Below are 22,245 nucleotides of genomic sequence, written 5' to 3' on the forward strand. Positions count from 1 at the left end.
CTCCAAACTCACTAAACTAATTTTCTTCTTCATGTAATTCTTCCTGTGTATTTCATGACATTTACAATTTAAGGAATTGAAGTCCAACATAAATATCTTCTGTTATCTCAGCCTAAATGGGTGGTGCTACAGTGCCATTATTTTTTTGTTTTGGAGTCATCATAAAAAAAAAAAAAAGTCACTAATTCTTAGATCAGGTTGCATTATTCACACCTAAATTAAGTAAATAATCAATGGACACAAAGTTCATGCAAAAATGGAAGAAAATTTTAGTACTCTAAAATTAATTTCTTTCTGGTCTCACAAATCCACATATCACAAATAGCATTAGCATTAGCATTAGTAGAGGCATTTGATGCAAGAAAGCAAGCTTATGCAGCATCAGCAAAAAAAAAAAAAAAAAAAAAACACTTCCACTTCACCCCTCTGTTCGTTCAAAATCCTTGTCCAGCTGAGCCTTAAACTTATTTAGGCTATCAACCTCCACCACAAGGGATGGAAGTCTGTTCCACCAACCAACCACCCGCTGGCTAAAGGCAAATTTCCGCACTTCTATCCTACATCTGTCTTTCCTCAATTTGAATTTATGCCCTCTCAGGTGATTTTTCTGAGCTAGAGGAAGAATCCCATCAGCATTGAGCATGCTTAAACCATTCAAGGCTTTATACACCTCTATCAGATCACCTCGCTGGTGCCTAGTCTCCAGACACTGTAATTTGCAAAACTTAAGCCTTTCTTCGTAAGAGCACCCCTTTGTTCCATTCACTAATCTTGTTGACCTTCTCTGTACTCGTTCCAGCAGCTCTACATCCTTCTTGAAATGAGGCCTCCAGACCTGTATACAGTACTCTAGGTGTGGCCTGACCATCGCCTTATACAATGGAATAATCACCTCCTTATCCCTGCTGGAAAAATTCCTGTATATCATTGACAATACTCCATGAGCTACTCTTGCAGCCCGTCTGCACTGCTCAGAGAACTTCATATCTGCCTGCACAACCACCCCCAAGTCCCTTTCATTCTCTACCACTGTCAGTGTTGTACCACAGAGTTGATACGTTGCTCTGGGGTTGCTGTTTCCCATGTATAGTACTTTACATTTGTCAATGTTAAACTTCTTTTGCCACCTCTCAGCCCATCTGCTCAACCTTTCCAGATCCTGTTGCAGCAGCATAGTGTCAGTAGTGTCCTTGACAACCCTGCCAACCTTTGTATCGTCTGCAAACTTGGACATTAAGCCCGATATACCATCATCAATATCATTTATAAATACAGAAAACAATAATGGACCCAACACTGAGCCCTGAGGGACTCCACTAATAACATCAGTCCACGATGAGCAGTGTCCATTGATTACCACTCTCTGTCTTCTCCCCCTCAACCACCCCTTTATCCATAGCAGCAATTTGCCTCCAATGTCACACTGCTCCAATTTGTGTAGCAGTCTTCCATGTCCAACAGTATCAAAAGCCTTTCTAAGATCCAAGTATATAATATCAAAGTTATTCCCTGCATCCAGTTCTTTTGTGACTGCATCATAGTATCCAATCAAGTTGGTCAGGCAAGACTTCCCCTTAACAAAACCATGCTGTGTCTGAGCTATAACTGAAGTCTTGTCTAAATGATCCTGCAGTGCTTCTTTAACCAGTGCCTCCATTAATTTTCCTGGAACAGAAGTTAAGCTCACAGGTCTATAATTACTTGTGTCAGCCTTTGATCCTCCTTTGTGAATTGGGGTCACATTTGCACATTTCCAGTCTATGGGTACCTCCCCCGAGTCCAAGGAAGCTCTCATAATTATGGCTAAGGGTTTGCTTACTTCCTTTGCTGCCTCCTTTAATATAACTGGATAGATCCCATCCACCCCGGGTGCCTTTCTTGTGTTTATCTTCAACAGTTTCTCCTCCACTTTACTCCCAGTTATTTCAAGATTCTGTAGCTTACTGCTAGAGTTGAATACACCTCTGGCATTCCCCTCGCTGAATAACTCCTCATGTGTGAATGTCGATGCAAAATATTCATTTAGTTTGTTAGCTACCTGAGCAGGATCATCAACACTTGACCCATCAATATCAAGTGGACCAATCTGATTCATCCCCTTCCTTCTAGAGTTTACATAAGTAAAGAACTCTTTGCTGTTTTTCTTTGCATCCCTTGCCAAGGATTTCTCGTAATCTGCCTTCGCCTGCCTAACCTCCTTTGTAACTTGGTTGCATATCAACTTGTATCTGTCACAGTCTTCTGTGTCATGTGTTAATTTGTATGTATCCCATGCATTTTTCTTCTCTGCCATATGCCTCATTAGTTCATCTGACATCCATTTTGGCCTAAACCTTGAACAATATTTCTTAGTTGGTATGTAAAGCCTAGTAGCTTCCAAGATAAGTTCTTTGAATGCTTCCCATTTTGAATTTGCTGTTGGTAACATCATCAGTTGGTCCCACTGTGTAGAATTTAAATACTGTCTCAGTCCATCGTAGTCGCCTTTACGGAAGCAATAACCCTTCCCTTTACCCCTAATGGTAGTTACCTCTTTGAGTAAATCCCACTTCAGCACACTGTGATCACTGCCACCTAGTGGTTCATTTATCTGCAGATTCTTAATGCATGAAGAATCACTGCTGATAATCAAATCAAGAGTATTACTCCCTCTAGTTGCCTCCCGAACATGCTGATGTAGAAAACAATCATCCAATAAATCCACAAAAGCCCTGCTAGTGTGTGAGTAACCAGCCCCCAAAATCCAGTCAATATCTGGGAAATTAAAATCTACCATTATAAGACACTCTGATTTACTGGCCCACTCTATTTCCCTGTACAGTTCCTTATTATACTCATCAGAGTCATTAGGCCTATAGCACACTCCTACTCTCAATTTTGATCTCCAATGTTTATGTCACACCAAACTGACTCCACACTGCACTGTCCAGCGATGTCGACTGGCTTCACTTCCTTGGTTTTTATGTGTTTCTTAACTAATAGCATAACACCTCCCCCCTTCCTATCCTGTCTATCCTTTCTGTCGACGTTGTACTCCCCAAATTGCAGTTCCGCATCCCTTATATCTGTGTGACACCACGTCTCTGATATCCCAACAATATCTGCCTTCGATGTTTTGAGCAATACCTCAAATTCATCAAATTTATTTACTAAACTCCTAGCATTGGTGTACACGCAAGTATACCTGCACCTGTTTCTATTCTTAGCTACCCTAACACAACCCATGTGTTTACTTGTGCCGCAATGGCTCCCAGCAGTCTCTGAAATACCATGCATCTTGTTTTTCAGGCTTCTGCTCATTCTAACAAAAGCAGTGCAAGAATCTCTTTCACCTCTGCCAGTGGCTACTGTCAATCTATTGGTCTTTGTCTCCCCCCAAGCTAGCAGTTTTCCGACCCACCTAACACTGCCTCGATAGCATCAGCAAATATTCTTGCACCCTTTCTATTTAAGTGTATCCCATCCCTGTAGAAGCAATCTCTCCTGTTAACAAGTACAGTCCAGGCTGAAAAAAATTCTACCCCTTGAGCCTTGCACAATCTTTCCAGGGCCGAATTGATCGACAAGGCTCTCATCATATACTCCCTGCTATCGTGTCTGGGCAGAATTGCAGACACTTTCAAATTCAACCCTAATTCTCGGCTTTTGTTCAACAGTGACCTGTACTTGTTAAGTAATTCTGCCGGTCTCCTACTCTTAATATTATTAGTGCCAACGTGTACAACTATATCACCTTTTGTGCCCTTAAAAGATGATATTCGCTCTACAACGTCATCAACCTTTGCCCCTGGCAGACATACCCTGGTCCTGTTCATCATCTTGCTTGAAATATCATCTTGCTTGAAAAGTTACAAAGGAGTGCAGCAAGGCTAATTTTGAATGTAAAGAGATATACTTATAGGGAGGAACTCCATCAGTATCTCTGTCTCATTTGGAAATTATGAAGTGGAAGCATAGATGGCAGTGTTTAGGGACTTAATAAATTTGCTTTATGATCAAGGTGTTTAAGGCTTTAACATGTTTGCTATTACCTGTGGCATCTCCATCTTCTACTGAATTTTTTTTTTTTTTTTTAATGACAACTGCAAACACGAGACATATTGGAACCTATAGTACTTAGTACCATGCTTGGGTTGGAGGTTGAGAAGATGAAAGAAGACATTTATTGACATTAGACTTCAACTGCTGTAGACTGTAATTTTCAGGAAATACATATGAAGGAAGGCTGTTCCAGAAAACAGCAGCTGAATGAATAAACGAAGAAGATGAAAAGTTAGTTCTGTGAGTTTGAAGTTGGACAGTAAATGGATGTTGGCTGGTGGCGGCATGTGTTTGGACTGTTTTGAAAAAGAGAGAGCGGGAATTATAGAAGCCAATTCAGAAGAACAGTGCAGTGCCTATGGAAGTAACTGTAGAAAAGGCATGCAGCAGAAGCAGAACGTCTATGAGACAGTGAGTGGAGAGGCTCAGTCAGAGATGAGTCATTAATTAACCCAACTGCCCTCTTCTGAATGGAATCTAGGAGCCTGAGAGAGGTTTTTGGGGCACCACCCCAAATGTGGGAACAATATTCTATGGTAGGGTAGATTTCCGATTTGTACAGAGTGAACAGCAGCTTGGAAGAAAAGTAATGCCAAGAGCGAAAGAGAAAACCAAGTTTGCTAGATGCAGAGGAAGCAATATTTGTAATGTGCTTGTGCCAAGAGGGAGAGAGATTAGAAGTCAGGGTAATCCCCAAAACAGATATATCATTTTGCCTAGAAATTGGAGTGTCACCAAAGATAAGCATAGGAGCACAAGAATCCTTTTTGCGAGATATAAGACAAGACTGAGTTTTAGAAGGGTTGAAATCAACTAAGTTGTCTTTGCCCCACTGGAGAATTACCTGGAGATCGGTAATTAAGGAACTGTTAGTGGATATTCAGGAAGTTGAAGCTGATTGAGCAGGGCAAGGTTTCTCAAAATGGAAAGTGGAATGCAATGTGATATCATCAGCAAAACAGTGGATAGGATTTCCAGTCAATGAAAGAAGGTCATTAATATACAAGAGGAAAAGAGTGGGAGAAAGACTGAACCATGGGGGAACACCAGCATTAGTAGAGAAGGTAGAAGACAGAGAGCCATCTACCATCCCACTCAGTGAGCAATCAGAGATAAAACTGGATAACCAATTACTAAAAACAGTTGGCAAACCATAAGATGGAAGCTTGTTTAGAAGACCTTTATGCCAAACACGATCGAAAGCCTTTGAGATGTCAAGAGCAACAGCTTATGTTTCACCGAACTTTTCTACTGAATTTGTCCATAACTAAGTAACATAAGCCAGAATATCACCAGTGGATCGACACTGATGGAATCCATACTGGCGATCGTTGAACACACAGAAGGTTTCTAGGTAGTTTAAGAGTTGGCAGTTAATTGATTTCTCCATTACTTTAGAAAGAGTAGAAGTAATTGCAATGGGATGATAATTGGATGGGAGGGATTTGTCACCCTTTTTAGGAACTGGCTAGATATGAGCAAATTTCCATGCAGAAGGAAAAACACCTTTGGAATAAGAAAGTGAAAAAAAGGCGGCAAAGAACAGGAGTAAGTTAAGGAGCACAGGTTTTGAGAACAAGTGGAGAAATACCATCAGGACTTGGAGCTTTCTTAACATCAAGATAGGTCAAAATCCTTCTGACATACTTTTGATGGAAGATCACAGGTAGCATTGAATGGAGCATGCTAGGAATGGTAGGAGGTGTTTCACCAAGATCATTAATATGTAAGTTGGAAGAAAAATGGGATACTAGTAGGTCTGCTTTCTCCGTGGCTGAAGTGACAACAGAACCATCTGGTTCTGACAGAGGTGGGAGCAGAGATGGGCAAAAGTTGTCGCCAATAGCATTGCCAAGAGACCAGAATGCTCGACTACCATTAGGGCAAGAAGCAAGTTTTCTACTCTTAGCCTGTTCAAAATCTAGTTTGGACTCATTAATAAATGCTTTACAATTGTTGCAACCTTTGGTGTAGGCAGAAAATGAAACTGAAGAATTGGAAACAAGCCAATTACAATATGCAACATTCTTCTCTTGAACAGCCTTAGCACATTTATTGAAAAACCAAGGTTTAGATAAAGGACGAGATTTTAAAGTGGAATGTGGAATAAAGGATTCCATTCCTACAAGAATAATTTCACTGACATGATCTAAGCAAACATTGACATCAGAAGTTTTGAAACAGTAATCCAACCAAGGAAAAGAAGAAAAGAAATCTTGCAGGTCATCCCATTTTGCATTCTTGTAATGCCAAACAATATGAGGTTGATAATAGCCATGAAATAAAGGCACCATTGGAGAAGAGACAATCACCAAGTTGTGATCTGAGGTGCCTAAAGAGCCATTCACTTCGACCATGTACCTAGAAGGGTTGTTTGTGAGAAAAAGATCAAACGTTTTGGCTGTATGGTTAGGATTGTCCAATATTCTTGTAGGTAAATGAACAATCTGTGCAAAATCATTAGTAATTGCAAATGCCTCAGCATATCGACCAGCTGGGTTGCTGTGACTAGAAAAGGAAGCCAGCTGGAGTTGGCTGAAATCAGGGAAGACAGCAGCAATCTCCAAGGCAGAATGCCCTGGCCCCACAGGAGTTAGTTATTGTTGGTGACCTATTATCAGCAAGACAAGTAATATATTGTGTAAAACAGATAGATGGAATAGGACCAGGGTATGTCTGCCAGGGGCAAAGGCTGATTTCGTAGAGCAGATATCATCTTTTACGGGCCCAAAGGGTGATATTGTTGTACAAGTTGGCACCAATGATATTAAGAGTAGGAGATCTGCAGATTTACTTAACAAGTACAGGTCAATGTTGGAAAAAAGTCATGAGTTAGGGTTAAATTTGAAAGTGTCTCCAATTCTGCCCAAACACGATAGGAGTAAGTATACGATGAGAGCCTTGTCAATCAATTCGGCTCTGGAGGGATTATGCAAGGCTCGTGGGGTAGAATTTTTTTCAGAGTGGTCTGTGTTTATTGTGGTCTGTGCTTCTACAGGGATGAGATACACTTAAATAGAAAGGGTGCAAGAGTGTTTGCTGCTAAGGCAGTGTTAGGTGGGTCAGAAAACTGCTAGCTTGGGGGGATTCACAGACTACAAGGTTAAAAGTAGCCGCAGACAGAGGTGATGGTGATTCTTGCATTACTTCTGTAAGAATGAGCAGCGGAGTGAGGGGTGAGGGGTGCTGGGGGTTTCAGGGAATGATGGCAGTCATCATGAAACAAATAAATACATGTGCTGTGTTAGGGTAACTAAGATTAAGAATAGGTGCATGTATATTTATGCTAGAAGTATAGTATATAAATTTGAATTTGAGGTGCTGGTCAAGACATCAAAGGCAGATATTGTTTGGATATCAGAGACGTGGTGTCACACAGATATTAGCACAGATATAGTGTCACACAGACACAAAAGCAATGATGAGTCAGTGTGGTGTGACATAAGCACTGTTGTTGTTGTTGTTGTTTGGTTTTTAGGAGCATTAGCAACTAAGGCCATATTGCTCCGAGGATATGCGGTGGTCATTCCCTGACTTTTCCCCATCCTCCGTATTTGGTGGTCACGGGCTTGAACCCCGGTCTAATCAAGAAGCGTGTGATACGCACTGCCACTCCTGCCCATCTGGCTACAGAGGCGCCACCATAAGCACTGCGAAAGCAAAAATAAGAGTAGGAGTGTGTTATAGGCCTAATGACTCGAATGAGTACAGCGAATAATTGTACAGAATAATAGAGTGGGCTAGTAAATCAGAATGTCTTATAATGGAGGATTTTAACTTCCCAGATATTGACTGGAACTGGTCGGTTGGTCACTCACGCACTAGCAAGACTTTTGTGGATTTATTGGATGATTGTTTTCTGCAGCAGCATATTCGAGAGGCAATCAGAGAGGGTAATACTCTTGATCAGGTTATCAGCAGTGATCATTCGTGTATTAAGAATTTGCAGATAAAGGAACCACTAGGTGGCAGTGATCACAGTGTACTGATGTGGGATTTACTTAAAGATTTAATTACCATCAGGGGTAAAGGAAAGGGTTTTTGCTTCCATAAAGGTGAGTACAATGGTCTCCGACAGTTTTTAAATTCTGTACAGTGGGATCAACTGACGATGTTACCAACAGTAAATTCTAAGTGGGAAGCATTCAAGGAATTAATCGTGGATGCTACTAAAAGTTTCACACCTATTAAAAAATATTGTTCAAGGTTTAGGCCTAAATTGTTATCAAATGAACTAATGAGACTCGTAACAGAGAAGAAAAATGCATGGGATGCATATAAATTATCAAGCGACTCGGAAGCCTATGGCAGATATAAGCTAGTCTGTAATCAGGTCACAAAGGAGGTTAGGCAGGCGAAGGCAGATTACGAGAAATCCTTAACAAAAGATGCTAAGAAAAACAGCAAGGATTGCAATGGACACTGCTCTTCGTGAACTAATTTTATTAGTTTAGTCCCACAGGATACGGTTTTGGGGCCCTCTGTTGTTTTGTATATTTATCAATGATATTGATGAAGGTATATCGGGCTTAATGTCGAAGTTTGCAGTGATACAAAGGTTGGCAGGGTTGTTAAGGACAGTAATGGCAGTTTGCTACTGTAACAGGATCTAGAAAATTCGGGTAGATGGGCTGAGAAGTGGCAACTGAAGTTTAACATTGACAAATGCAAAGTACTGCATATGAGTAGAAGTAACTGCAGAGGTACGTACCAACTGTGTGGTGCTACACTTAGGGCGGTAGAAAATGAAAAAGACCCGGGAGTAATTGTACAGTCAGATATGAAGTTTTCTGAGCAATGCAGACAGGATGCAAGAGCAGATCATGGGGTATTGTCAATGATATACAGGAATTTTGCTAGCAGGGAAAAGGAGGTGATTATCCTTTTGTATAAGGCAATGTTCACGCTACACCTTGAGTACTGTGTACAGGTCTGGAGGCCTCATTTTAGGAAGGATGTAGATATGCTTCAGCATGTACAGATAAAGGTGAGGGGAACGAAGGGGTCCTCTTACCAAGAGAGGCTTAAGTTTTGAAAATTTCAGCAGCTAGAATTTACCCTTGGATTCTTCTGCTTACTCAGATTATCAACCTAAGGGGGCATAAATTCAAATTGAGGAAAGATAGTTGTAGAATAGATGTGTGGAAATTTTCCTTTAGCCAGTAGGTGGTTAATTGCTGGAACAAACTTTCATCTGTCATTGTGGAAATTGATAGCTTAAGTAAATTCAAGGAGGAACTGGACAAACCTTTAGAGAGAATGGTTGTGTGAATTTTTTTTTTTTTTTGGCTGATGCTACATAAGTTCATATGCTTGTTTTCTTTCTTGCATCACATGCCTCTATTACTACTACTACTACTACTACTAATGGTAGCTGAGCATTCTGGTCTCTTTCCAAAGCTATTGGCAGCAACTTTTGCCCATCTCTGCTCTCACGTCTGTCAAAACCAAATAGTTCTATTGCCACTTCAGCTAAGGATAAAGCTGACCTTCTAGCATTCCATTTTCTTCCAACTCATGTATTAATGATCTTGGTAAAATACCTCCCACCACCAGTTCCAGCAAGCTCTATTCAATGTCTCCTGTGATCTTCCATAAAAAGGATGTCAGAAGGATAATGACAAACCTTGATGCTAAGAAACCTCCAGATCCTAATGGTATTGCTCCACTTGTTCTCAAAACCTGTGCTCTTGAACTTATTCCTGTTCTTTGTTGCCTTTTTTCACTTTCTTATTCCAAAGGTGTTTTTCCTTCTTTTTGGAAATTTGCTCATATCCAGCCAGTTCCTAAAAAGGGTGACAAATCATTCCCATCCAATTATCATTCCATTGCAATTACTTTTACTCTTTCTAAAGTAATGGAGAACTCAATTAACCGCCTACTATTAAACTATCTAGAAACCTTCCATCTGATCAACGATCACCAGTACGGATTCATCAGTGTCAATCCACTGGTGATATTCTGGCTTAAGTTACCCATTTATGGACAAATTCAATGGAAAAGTTCGGTGAAACACAAGCAGTTGCTCCTGACATCTCAAAGGCTATTGATTGTTTTTGGCATAAAGGTCTTCCAAACAAGCTTCCATCTTATGGTTTGCCAACTGTTTTTTGTAATTGGTTATTGAGTTTTCTCTCTGACTGCTCACTGAGTGTGATGGCTCTCTGTCTTCTAACTTCTACACTATTTCTGGGGTCCCCAAGGTTGAGTTCTTTCCCCCACTCTTTTCCTCTTGTATATTAATGACCTTCTCAAACTGAATGGAAATCCTATCCATAGTTTTGCTGATGATAGCACATTGCATTCCACTTTCCAGTTTGAGAAATCTCGCCCTGTTCAATTAGCTTGAACTTCTTGAATATCCGCTACCAATTTCATAAATGCCGATCTCCAGGTAATTGTCCAGTGGGCAAAGACAACTTAGTTGATTTAAATCCTTCTAAAACTCAGTCCTGTCTTATATCTTGCAAAAAGGATTCTTCTGCTGCTATGTTCATCTTCGATGACACTCAGATTCCTAGACGAAATCCCATTTCTCTACTGGGTATTATCCCGACTTCTAATCTCTCTTGGCATAAGCACATCCCAAATATTGTTTCCTCCGCATATAAAAAATTGGGTTTTCTCCTTTCACTCTCAGTGGTAGTTTTCTTCCAAACAGCAGTTCACTCTGTACAAATCGCAAATTCACAATGGAATATTATTCCCACATCTGGGGCAATCCTAATCCAAACCTCTCTCAGATTTTTAGATTCCATTCATAAGAAGGCAGTTAGGTTAACTGATTACTCATCTGTGACAGTCTCTCCACTCTTTGTCTCATCAATGTTCTATTTCTGCTGCTGCATGCCTTTTCTGTAGATACTCCCATGGGAACTGTTCTTCTGAATTTGCTTCTATAATTCCTGCTCTCTCTTCCATAGCAGTTCAAACACATGCTGCAACCAGTCAACAACCTTTTAGTGTCCAACACCCAACTCACAGAACCAACTTTTTTCTTTCCTCATTTATTCCATCAACTTCCATTTCCTAGACCACCTCCCTTCATATATATTTTCTGAAAATTACAATCTACAGATATTCAAGTGTAATATTAAGTACCTTCTTTCATCATTTCAACCTTCAACGTATGTGCAGTACTAAGTACTATAGGTTCTAATAGCTCTCCTGCTTGGAGTATTCATTTTTAAAAAAAAATGGAAATTCAAGGTATGAAATGGAGTTACAGCTAGTCAAATATTAGGAAAGTTAACAGACTGGAGTAGAGTCTATAAACTTTAAATATCTTATAGAAAATCAGTCCTTATGCTGCTTAAAGGATAGATGAGCATGAATAGGAATCTGCTAATTGGAGCACAAGGAATCTCCCTACATTACGTTAAGATTGTTAGGTACTTGAGTACCTGGAAGAGTGCATGTTCTTTACTGAGCATGTTAAATTTCTTAAAAATAACATAAGATAATTGTACGCTAAGCTCAGAAGAATTGGGGCATAAAGAGAAGATCAATAAATGTTTTATATGAGTGCTTATTTTTCCCCAAACTCCAGAAGCATAGTCACATATGCTCTTTTAGGTACAACTTGAGTTTGTAGGATATTATCAACAGAAGCACTATAGGTGCTTACAGGGAGAATGCCCATGGATTTGTTAATTTTTCTTTCTGGTATGATGCTTTTAATGAAGAAAATTATATCTGTCACTGTATTAGAAATAACATATTGTCCTGATACAAGAAATGACTTAAAGATAGAGAAGAAAAGGATATTAACTGAATTATATGGTTTATGGCAAGAGATGGGAGGAGGGTATTAAAGGTACACACAACCCTATATCTTTTTGCCTATAATAGAAATTATTAAGGTAAAGAAATGATCATGGCTCCAGCTGGAGTTGGATATGCATGCAGTTTTCTTATTAACCAGACATAGACTAGCATTAAGATTATGTCAGTTAGACCTTCTAGATAGTACTAGATGTACCTTCAGAGAGGAAGAGATGTCAATATATATGTGATGCTTGATTGTCCTGAGTATGCTGCCTTAACAGTGCAGTTAGAGTTATCACTTGGCAGTTTTAATCGCAAAAATGTGGTTAATGTTTGTTGACAAAAGATGTTTTACATATTTTAATAATTTCATTCATAATGTTTTCAAGTGGAGGATATTATTAAGAACTAAACAGTAGAGCCCACCTCCCATGGATGGAAACCTGATTCACCAGAATGAGCAAAGAAATAATCTCAAGGCTCAATCTTCTTATATTGGGGCTAAGTGGCCTTATCCTCTGTTTGATCTCGAATTAATTATTTATTTTATTTTAATAGCAATAACTTCTCTTTTGACCTATCAGTTCTGAGATATCCACAGATGAACTTCAGCCAGGGGAGTGGTTGTCAAAGATATTTTTGATGAAATGAAATGAGTCCACACATTATATAGTACAATATATAGATATTACAATAAGGGCAAATCAAATGTAGAATATTTTGGTGTGCAATGTCCATCTGCATTTAGCTGGATTTGAAACTTTTTAGTGAAGCAGAACCATACTGTGACTTAATTATAGAAATTTTTTGTACAAATTTATTTACTTTTTGTTTTTTTTACAAGGTCTCTTTTTCTTTCTCTTTTCCCATGCATATTCATTGAAATCTTCCATTCTCAAAAAAAACTTAGTTCTTAAATGTCTTTAGAAAAAAATAATTAGTATTTAAAAAGATTAGGAAATGGAATAAAGCTCTTCTTTTAGATTATGTAAAAACATAAAGGAAATCACTAGAAGCAGTACTATACTAATAACTTTTACTATATTAATAACTTCTATGCTACTAACAACTTCTACTATACTACTACTCACTTTTACTATACTAATGATTTTTACTAAACTAATAAGCAATACTAATAACTTTACACTTTGCTAAATAATGTATGAGTATAGAATAAGCCACTCATAATAATTCATTTCAAGTACAGTATCAGTGATCCACTACTGTATTAAATTTTCATTCTACTATATCAAATAAATAGGATTTCTTCCACATTCTCACAATCTGGGTACACAGAATGACAAAAATATTACCTAAAGCTTCATGTCCTAATCCAGGACCATGTATACAGAGATCACTATATTCTTGAAACCCAGTGACAGGACAGGCTACGCATGGTGTACCCCAAGCTGGGGTCATTGCTCCACGCATGGCACAGCAACAAGAAGACTTAGTAACTAGAATCTGAGATGGCTGAATGCATTCTCCATTCCTGTATGATGAAAAGCAACGGTCTCTGCGAGTATCTAAAATAAATATTTACAAACTTATCAAATTTTTAAAAATTTTTATGCAAACAAATATATATCTGAATGCACAGGGTATACAATGAATAACTCTCTATTCTGAAACATATTTATAAATATATCTGAAAAAATGTATTAGCTAAATTTGATACTTTTTATTTATCCACATATTTTCATGAATTATCCTTATGAACACAGGCATGTTTCACTGCTGATCATAGCGTGGTGCAATACATTACTTTTTTTTTTTTCATCACAATCTTTGAATTTGACAAACTTCTTTAGATCAGTCTAACAAAATTCATTTGATAATAATTCCACACTGTATTGGAGGGCATCGTGCATACTGTGTCTCCTAGCCATCTGCCAGAGAATGTGTTAATGCATCCATGTTTTTACTTCATTATAGAATGAAGTGCCTTGACCTACACGAAATGAAATTTTCACTGTAATCGCATGATTTTCTCAACCTGAAACAGCAGTTTTGATGATTCGCAAATTATCAACATGGAAGACAATCTCTGCCTCCTCTGAATATCACTGAATTGTTGACACTGATCAAACAAAGCCAGAATGATTTCCAAATACTTTATCCTCTGCCAAAATCTTTGAAGAATGACTGCTGAGCATAAATGAGCTTCCACACATGGAATAAACGATCTGTTTCAAGGAATGTCTGGTAATTATAATAACATCAGAACATTTTATTTCACAGGTACCTACATGAATCAGTTTGTATTGTTCATCATTCCTACAGTTTCAGAAGTTTGTTGTTGTTGTTGTTGTTATTTGGTTTTTAGGAGCATTAGCAACTAAGGCCATATTGCTCCGGGGATATGCGGTGGTCATTCCCTGACCTTTCCGCATCCTCCGTATTTGATGGGCATGGGCTCGAACTACTACTTGATTACACCCCGGTCTAATCAAGAAGCGTGTGCTACGCACTGCTGCTCCTGCCCACCTGGCTACGGAGGCACCAACAGAAGTTTGCAAGATTGACAGTAGACCTGACTTGATCTTTACTATTGCTGAACCGTAGTCATTAACTTTTGATGGGAATTATTTACCATTTTTAGCATAATACATTACATAAAGACCATTTCCAGCTCACAGTCTTTGCTGAACTTGGATTACTGAGTGCTATTCATCATAACAGGCTGCCATTTTATTTTTTTCTCAAACTGTGTGGTTTCCTAACCATTGTCTACTGTGATGTAGAAAAATAAATTGAATGGTAACCTCACTGATGGTGCATAATTCGAAATTTCCACAAATAGGAAATAGCAAGAAATAAGAATTTTAGGAAATAGCTCAGCTGCCACACAAACATTATCTAACAACCTCAACTTCTGTAAGTGAAGTTAGCTCACAAGAACACAGTTCTAAGGAAAATATAATAAAACTATGGTGGACTGGAATAACAGCAATAAGAGCTATTAAAGTATGTAAGCAAAGGGTAAAAACATACAGGAATTACCAATCTACTCAATATACATTATACTCATTGGATTGAAAGAAATAAAATCATTTCTTTCAATTCAAAATTGTACAGTATATATTAATGTGATGGTATTAGTAAGGCCAAATGATGCAAAGAAGTGGACTTTTTCATTGACACTGAAAGTAATCAATGAAGCTCTGCACTTCCAGCATACCACTGACATGAACACTCTTCACACTGAACAATGTAAGTGACACAACTGTGACATACATTGTACCATACTAGGATCTGAATAGACTTCTTATAAAACAGTTATGACTCAAATTGACTGTATAATAGTTATGAGCTGAATAAATTTCTTTTGTAACAGAAAATGGTGACAATATCACCTGTTTACACTTATTTATTATTTTTTTTTTTTTTTGGAGCTTTTTTTTTCCCTACCTTTCATTTTACATGGTTGTCTGGATACTGTCCATTTCAACTCCTTACAAATAGCTATTTTCCACCTGTCTGTATCTGTGACATAATTTAATCACAACAATCCTGTATATAATAATGTTATATTCATTAGTAAAAATATTGCTAAATCTAATAGGTGAGCTGTCAAGGACACAGATGGATGCCTGTTGACTGGAATGTTTATATAACTAAAAATAAACAAATAATGGGCATTTTTTATATTAATAGTGGCAAAATGATGCAAGGAAGTCAGTATCACAAGTCAAAAAAAACCCCCACAAACCACATCATTTGCCCACCCCATCAAATAATTTTTCCTGTCATAATCATCACCTTCCTTCACTTCATATCCCAGGTCTTTCAAGTATTTATTGAATCCCCTTCAGAAATTTAGATAGGCTTCAGACTTCAGACAAAAGAAAAATGTTGTGGGGGTCTATTCCAATAGTCATTCACTCTTGGACTAAAGGAAAATTATCAGAATGAAAACTATAATCATCCCTCTCCTAATTTAAATGTATGTCCCCTTTTGCAGGTCATATGACTATTTGTAAAGATACCTTCAGTCAGAGTTGGACCGAAGATAAGATAATAAAAGGCCCACCAAGAAATTAGAACTTTAAGGCCCCCATATTCAAATTAACAAATATAATTTGTATAAAAGTAAGAAAAAAAAAACAAAAAAAAAACCTAAGTGTATAAAAAAATAAATAAAATAAATAAATAATTCTCTTTTTATATTAAATAAATCAGCTACAAAAATTTTCTGATTACACAGAATTATGGCATCAATAATTTTTTATATTCTGTGCTTTGAGAAGCAAGAGTGCCAATATACATTAGTACACCATATAAGAATTACAGTACAGTACAGTACACGCAAATATATTTGTGTGTACTGTACTGGATCTTATATTGGGATCTTAGAAAAGCCTCTGATACTGTTGTACATGGAAGACTGCTGCACAAATTGGAGCAGTGTGGCTTTGGAGGCAAATTGCTGCTATGGATAAAGGGATGGTTGAGTGGGAGAAGACAGTGAGTGGTAATCAATGGACACTGCTCTTCATGGACTAATGTTATTGGTGGAGTCCCTCAGGGTTCAGTGTTGGGTCCATTGTTGTTTTCTGTATTTATAAATGATATTGATGATGGTATATCAGGCTTAATGTCCAAGTTTGCAGACGATACAAAGGTTGGCAGGGTTATTAAGGACACTACTGACACTATGCTGCTGCAACAGGATCTGGAAAGGTTGAGCAGATGGGCTGAGAGGTAGCAAATGAAGTTTAACATTGACAAATGTAAAGTACTACATATGAGAAACAGCAACCCCAGAGCAACGTATCAACTCTGTGGTACCACACTGACAGTGGTAGAGAATGAAAAGGACCTGGGGGTACTCGTGCAGGCAGATATGAAGTTTTCTGAGCAGTGCTGACGGTCTGCAAGAGTAGCTCATGATGTCTTGTCAATGATATACAGGAATTTTTCTAGCAGGGATAAGGAGGTGATTATCCCCTTGTATAAGGCAACGGTCAGACCACAACTTGAGTACTGTATACAGGTCTGGAGGCCTCATTTTAAGAAGGATGTAGAACCGTTGGAATAAGTACAGAGAAGGGCAACAAGATTAGTGAATGGAACATACGGTTGCTCTTAAGAAGAAAAGCTTAAGTTTTGCAAATTACAGTGTTTGTAGACAGGCACCTGCGAGGTGATCTGATTGAGGTGTAAAAAGCCTTGAATGGTTTGAGCATGCTCAATGCTGATGGGATTCTTCTTCTTGCTCAGAATAATCGCCTGAAAGGGCATAAATTCAAATTGAGAAAAGTCGGTTGTAGGATAGATGTGCGGAAGTTTGCCTTTAGCCAGCGAGTTGTTGATTGCTGGAACAAACTTCCATCTGTCGTAGAAGTTGATAGCTTAAATAGATTCAAGGCAGAACTTGACAAACATTTGGAGCAAGTGGATGGGTGAAATAAGGAGTTTTTCTTTTCTTTTTTTTTTTTTTTTGTTGGCTGATGCTATATAAGCTTGCTTTCTTGCATCATGTGCCTTTGCTAATGCTAATATGCATAATGTGCCTGAGTCTGAGTCTAATTGAGTCTGCTGACGAGGCTAGTAGGGGCCAGACGTGTTCAAAGCCGCTAAGTGGATTTTTCTTATTTAGCGATTTGAAATTATTGTTTTTCTAAAACTTTTGATTTAAATTTAGTAGTATAGCATTATTTTGTGATTTTCTGATTAATTTGGCGTATTTATTCTTTACTCAGCCTTGCAATTGCATAAAAGTATCAGTAACAGTAAACACGTGTTACAAGTCGCAACTCCGCTGAACGAGAAGTTTTTTTTTTAGCCATATTTAGCCGCTTATAGGCCTAATAGGGATCGTTAGTTTATTCTGAATTGAGACAGCAAGATTTGAAAGTTAATTAATACTTAAGTGTCCATAGATTTACCGTTCGTAACTTCCCGCCTTTGTCTTTATCACACGATCGTTATATATCGAACCTAGATAGCGTTAGTATAGTATAGGTTATAAATTTTCAGTGATCGGTAAAATCTATTAAACTAGAACTTCGTTGGCATTTAAATTGTACTTTTAACTAAATACATATACCGACTTAGATTACAAACGTAACATAATTAATTAATACATAACTGATACGGAAGTTATATAAAGGGAACTCGGAAATAATTAATACTTGACACTAAAAAATATATATCCCGTTATAACTCTATTGGGAGATAAGTTAGGGTTATAAACTGAAATTGAAATTTTATTTAAATAAAAAGAAAAATGACTCAGGCCAGAGCAGCAAAACAAAAGGCTCAAGCTAATGGGAGTGTGTGGCTCAGAGGAGAACTGAGGGGGGCAGTTGCCTTCTGAATCACAGCCTTCTAAAATGCACAGCTTGCATGATGTTTATGGATCATTCAGGTACGGGACATGATACTGCCATAGGGGATGTCTTTGTGTGTGCGCGATGCAAGGAATGTACCAAATTCAGGCAACAACCCAGCGTTCTTATGGGCCTATATGAGAGCTTGAAGGACAGGGTGGATGCCCTCGAAGGAACTAAATTGAGGGGCCCATCAAGCTCTCAGCTGCCCACATCAACACCAGAGCTTGCACTTGGTCATCACGCAACACAGCGGCAACCCCCAAGGCAGAATGCGCTGGTCCCAAAGGAACTAGTAGTTGTTGGTGACTCTATTGTCAGGGAAACGGGGAACATGCTTTGTAAAAAGGATAGGTGGAACAGGACCAGGGTATGTCTGCCAGGGGCAAAGGTTGATGACGTTGTAGAGCAGATATCATCTTTTAAGGGCACAAAAGGTGATATAGTTGTACACATTGCCACTAATGATGTCAAGAGTAGGAGACCGGCAGAATTGATTAACAAGTACAGGTCACTGTTGAAAAAAAGCCGTGAAATAGGGTTGAATTTGAAAGTGTCTGCAATTCTGCCCAGACATGATAGCAGGGAGTATATGATGAGAGCCTTGTCGATAAATTCGGCCCTGGAAAGATTGTGCAAGGCTCAAGGGGTAGAATTTTTTTCAGCCTGGACTGTACTTGTTAACAGGAGAGATTGCTTCTACAGGGATGGGATTCACTTAAATAGAAAGGGTGCAAGAATATTTGCTGATGCTATCGAGGCAGTGTTAGGTGGGTCGGAAAACTGCTAGCTTGGGGGGAGACAAAGACGAATAGATTAACAGTAGCCACTGGCAGATGTGAAAGAGATTCTTGCACTGCTTCTATTGGAATGAGCAGAAGCCTGAAAAACAAGATGCAGGATATTTCAGAGACTGCTGGGAGTCATTGCGGTACAAGTAAACACATGGGTTGTGTTAGGGTAGCTAAGAATAGAAATAGGTGCATGTATACTTGCGTATACACCAATGCTAGGAGTTTAGTAAATAAATTTGATGAATTTGAGGTATTGCTCAAAACATCAAAGGCAGATATTGTTGGAATATCAGAGACGTGGTGTCACACAGATATAAGGAATGCAGAACAGGAATTTGGGGAGTACAACGTCTACAGAAAGGATAGACTGAATAGGAAGGGAGGAGGGGTTATGCTATTAGTTAAGAAATACATAAAATCCAAGGAAGTGAAGCCAGTGGACATCGCTGGACAGTGCAGTATCGAGTCAGTTTGGTGTGACATAAGCATTGGGAGATCAAAATTGAGAGTAGGAGTGTGCTATAGGCCTAATGACTCTGATGAGTATAATAAGAAACTGTACAGGGAAATAGAGTGGGCCAGTAAATCAGAGAGTCTTATAATGAGAGATTTTAATTTCCCAGATATTGACTGGAATTTGGGGGCAGGTCACTCACACACTAGCAAGGCTTTTGTGGATTTATTGGATGATTGTTTTCTACATCAGCATGTTCGGGAGGCAACTAGAGGGAGGAATACTCTTGATTTGATTATCAGCAGTGATTCTTCATGCATTAAGAACCTGCAGATAAATGAACCACTAGGTGGCAGTGATCACAGTGTGCTGAAGTGGGATTTACTCAAAGAGGTAACTACCATTAGGGGTAAAGGGAAGGGTTATTACTTTCGTAAAGGCGACTAAGATTGACTGAGACAGTATTTAAATTCTATACATTGGGACCAACTGATGATGTTACCAACAGCAAATGCAAAATGGGAAGCATTCAAAGAACTTATCTTGGAAGCTACTAGGCTTTACATACCAACTAAGAAATATTGTTCAAGGTTTAGGCCTAAATGGATGTCGGATGAACCGATGAAGCATATGGCAGAGAAGAAACATGCATGGGATACATACAAATTAACACATGACACAGAAGCCTATGATAGATACAAGTTGATCTGTAACCAAGTTACAAAGGAGGTTAGGCAGGCGAAGGCAGATTACGAGAAATCTTTGGCAAGGGATGAAAAGAAAAACAGAAAAGAGTTTTTTACTTATGTAAACTCTAGAAGGAAGGGGATTAATCAGATTGGTCCACTTGATATCGATGGGTCAACTGTTGATGATCCTGCTCAGGTAGCTAACAAACTAAATGAATATTTTGCATCGACATTCACACATGAGGAGTTATTTAGCAAGGGGAAAGCCAGAGGTGTATTCAACTCTAGCAGTAAGCTAGAGAATCTTGTAATAACTGAGAGTAAAGTGGAGGAGAAATTGTTAAAGATAAACACAAGAAAGGCACCCGGGGTGGATGGGATCTATCCAGTTATATTAAAGGAGGCAGCAGAGAAAGTAAGCAAACCCTTAGCCATAATTATGAGAGCTTCCTTGGATTCAGGGGAGGTACCCACAGACTGGAGGATCAAAGGCTGACACAAGTAATTATAGACCTGTGAGTTCAACTTCTGTTCCAGGAAAATTAATGGAGGCACTAGTTAAAGAAGCACTGCAGGATCATTTAGACAAAACTTCAGTTATAGCTCAGACACAGCATGATTTTATTAAGGGGAAGTCTTGCCTGACCAATTTGATTGGATACTATGATGCAGTCACAAAGGAACTGGATGCAGGGAATAACTTTGATATTATATACTTGGGTCTTAGAAAGGCTTTTGATACTTTTGATACTGTTTGATACTGTTGATACTGTTGCACATGGAAGACTGCTGCACAAATTGGAGCAGTGTGACATTGGAGGCAAATTGCTGCTGTGGATAAAGGGGTGGCTGAGGGGGAGAAGACAGAGAGTGGTAATCAATGGACACTGCTCATCGTGGACTAATGTTATTAGTAGAGTCCCTCAGGGTTCAGTATTGGGTCCATTATTGTTTTCTGTATTTATAAGTGATATTGATGATGGTATATCAAGCTTAATGTCCAAGTTTGCAGATGATATGAATGTTGGCAGGGTTGTCAAGGACACTACTGATACTATGCTACTGCAACAGGATCTGGAAAGGTTGAGCAGATGGGCTGAGAGGTGGCAAATGAAGTTTAACATTGACAAATGTAAAGTACTACATATGGGAAACAGCAACCCCAGAGCAACGTATCAACTCTGTGGTACTACACTGACAGTGGTAGAGAATGAAAGGGACCTGGGGGTGGTTGTGCAGGCAGATATGAAGTTCTCTGAGCAGTGCAGACGAGCTGCAAGAGTAGCTCATGGTGTATTGTCAATGATATATAGGAATTTTTCTAGCAGGGATAAGGATGTGATTATTCCCTTGTATAAGGCAATGGTCAGGCCTCACCTAGAGTACTGTATACAGGTCTGGAGGCCTCATTTCAAGAAGGATGTAGAGCTGCTGGAACGAGTACAGAGAAGGGCAACAAGATTAGTGAATGGAACAAAGGGGTGCTCTTACGAAGAAAGGCTTAAGTTTTGCAAATTACAGTGTCTGGAGACTAGGCACCAGCGAGGTGATCTGATAGAGGTGTATAAAGACTTGAATAGTTTGAGCATGCTCAATGCTGATGGGATTCTTCCTCTCGCTCAGAATAATCACCTGAGAGGGCATAAATTCAAATTGAGGAAAGACAGATGTAGGATAGACGTGCGGAAATTTGCCTTTAGCCAGCGGGTGGTTGGTTGGTGGAAGAGACTTCCATCCCTTGTCGTGGAAGTTGATAGTCTAAATAAGTTTAAGGCTCAGCTGGACAGGTATTTTGAACGAACAGAGGGGTGAAGTGGAAGTGTTTTTTTTTTTTTGGCTGATGCTGCATAAGCTTGCTTTCTTGCATCAAATGCCTCTGCTAATGCTAATGCTAATGTATTGTCTAATAACATTAAATACAACCTTTGAAACTTTGTTTGAATTATCCCCATTAATGTTAAAGCAGAATTCAGTTTTTTTTTTTTTTTTTATTTCTAATTTTGATAATTTTCACTAAAGTAAATCAATTCATTTTGCAATTCTATACGGTCAACATTAATATTTTGCAATATAGAAATTAATGCCTGATTATTATCACTGTTTATTAATTCATTTATACTATGTAGATTTCTTGGATCGAGGAAATAAAAATCCTCATAATTTTT

General features: G+C 38.6%; 1 protein-coding gene across 3 annotated transcripts in view; it reads right to left on the bottom strand.

Annotated features, from left to right (window-relative positions):
• The window catches only part of LOC150080668 (fibrillin-2-like), a 1,460,049-nt gene that overhangs the window by 1,025,110 nt on the left and 412,694 nt on the right, over positions 1 to 22,245 (bottom strand). For all 3 annotated transcript variants that reach the window (XM_090381969.1, XM_090381968.1, XM_090381967.1), the window contains exon 15: positions 13,122 to 13,334. In XM_090381969.1, the coding sequence (XP_090238095.1) occupies positions 13,122 to 13,334 (213 nt within the window). The remainder of the gene's footprint in view (positions 1 to 13,121; positions 13,335 to 22,245) is intronic.

The sequence above is a fragment of the Mastigoproctus giganteus genome, chromosome 9 (genome assembly GCF_048544385.1).
Source record: "Mastigoproctus giganteus isolate SK-2022 chromosome 9, ASM4854438v1, whole genome shotgun sequence".
NCBI lineage: Eukaryota > Metazoa > Arthropoda > Arachnida > Uropygi > Thelyphonidae > Mastigoproctus > Mastigoproctus giganteus.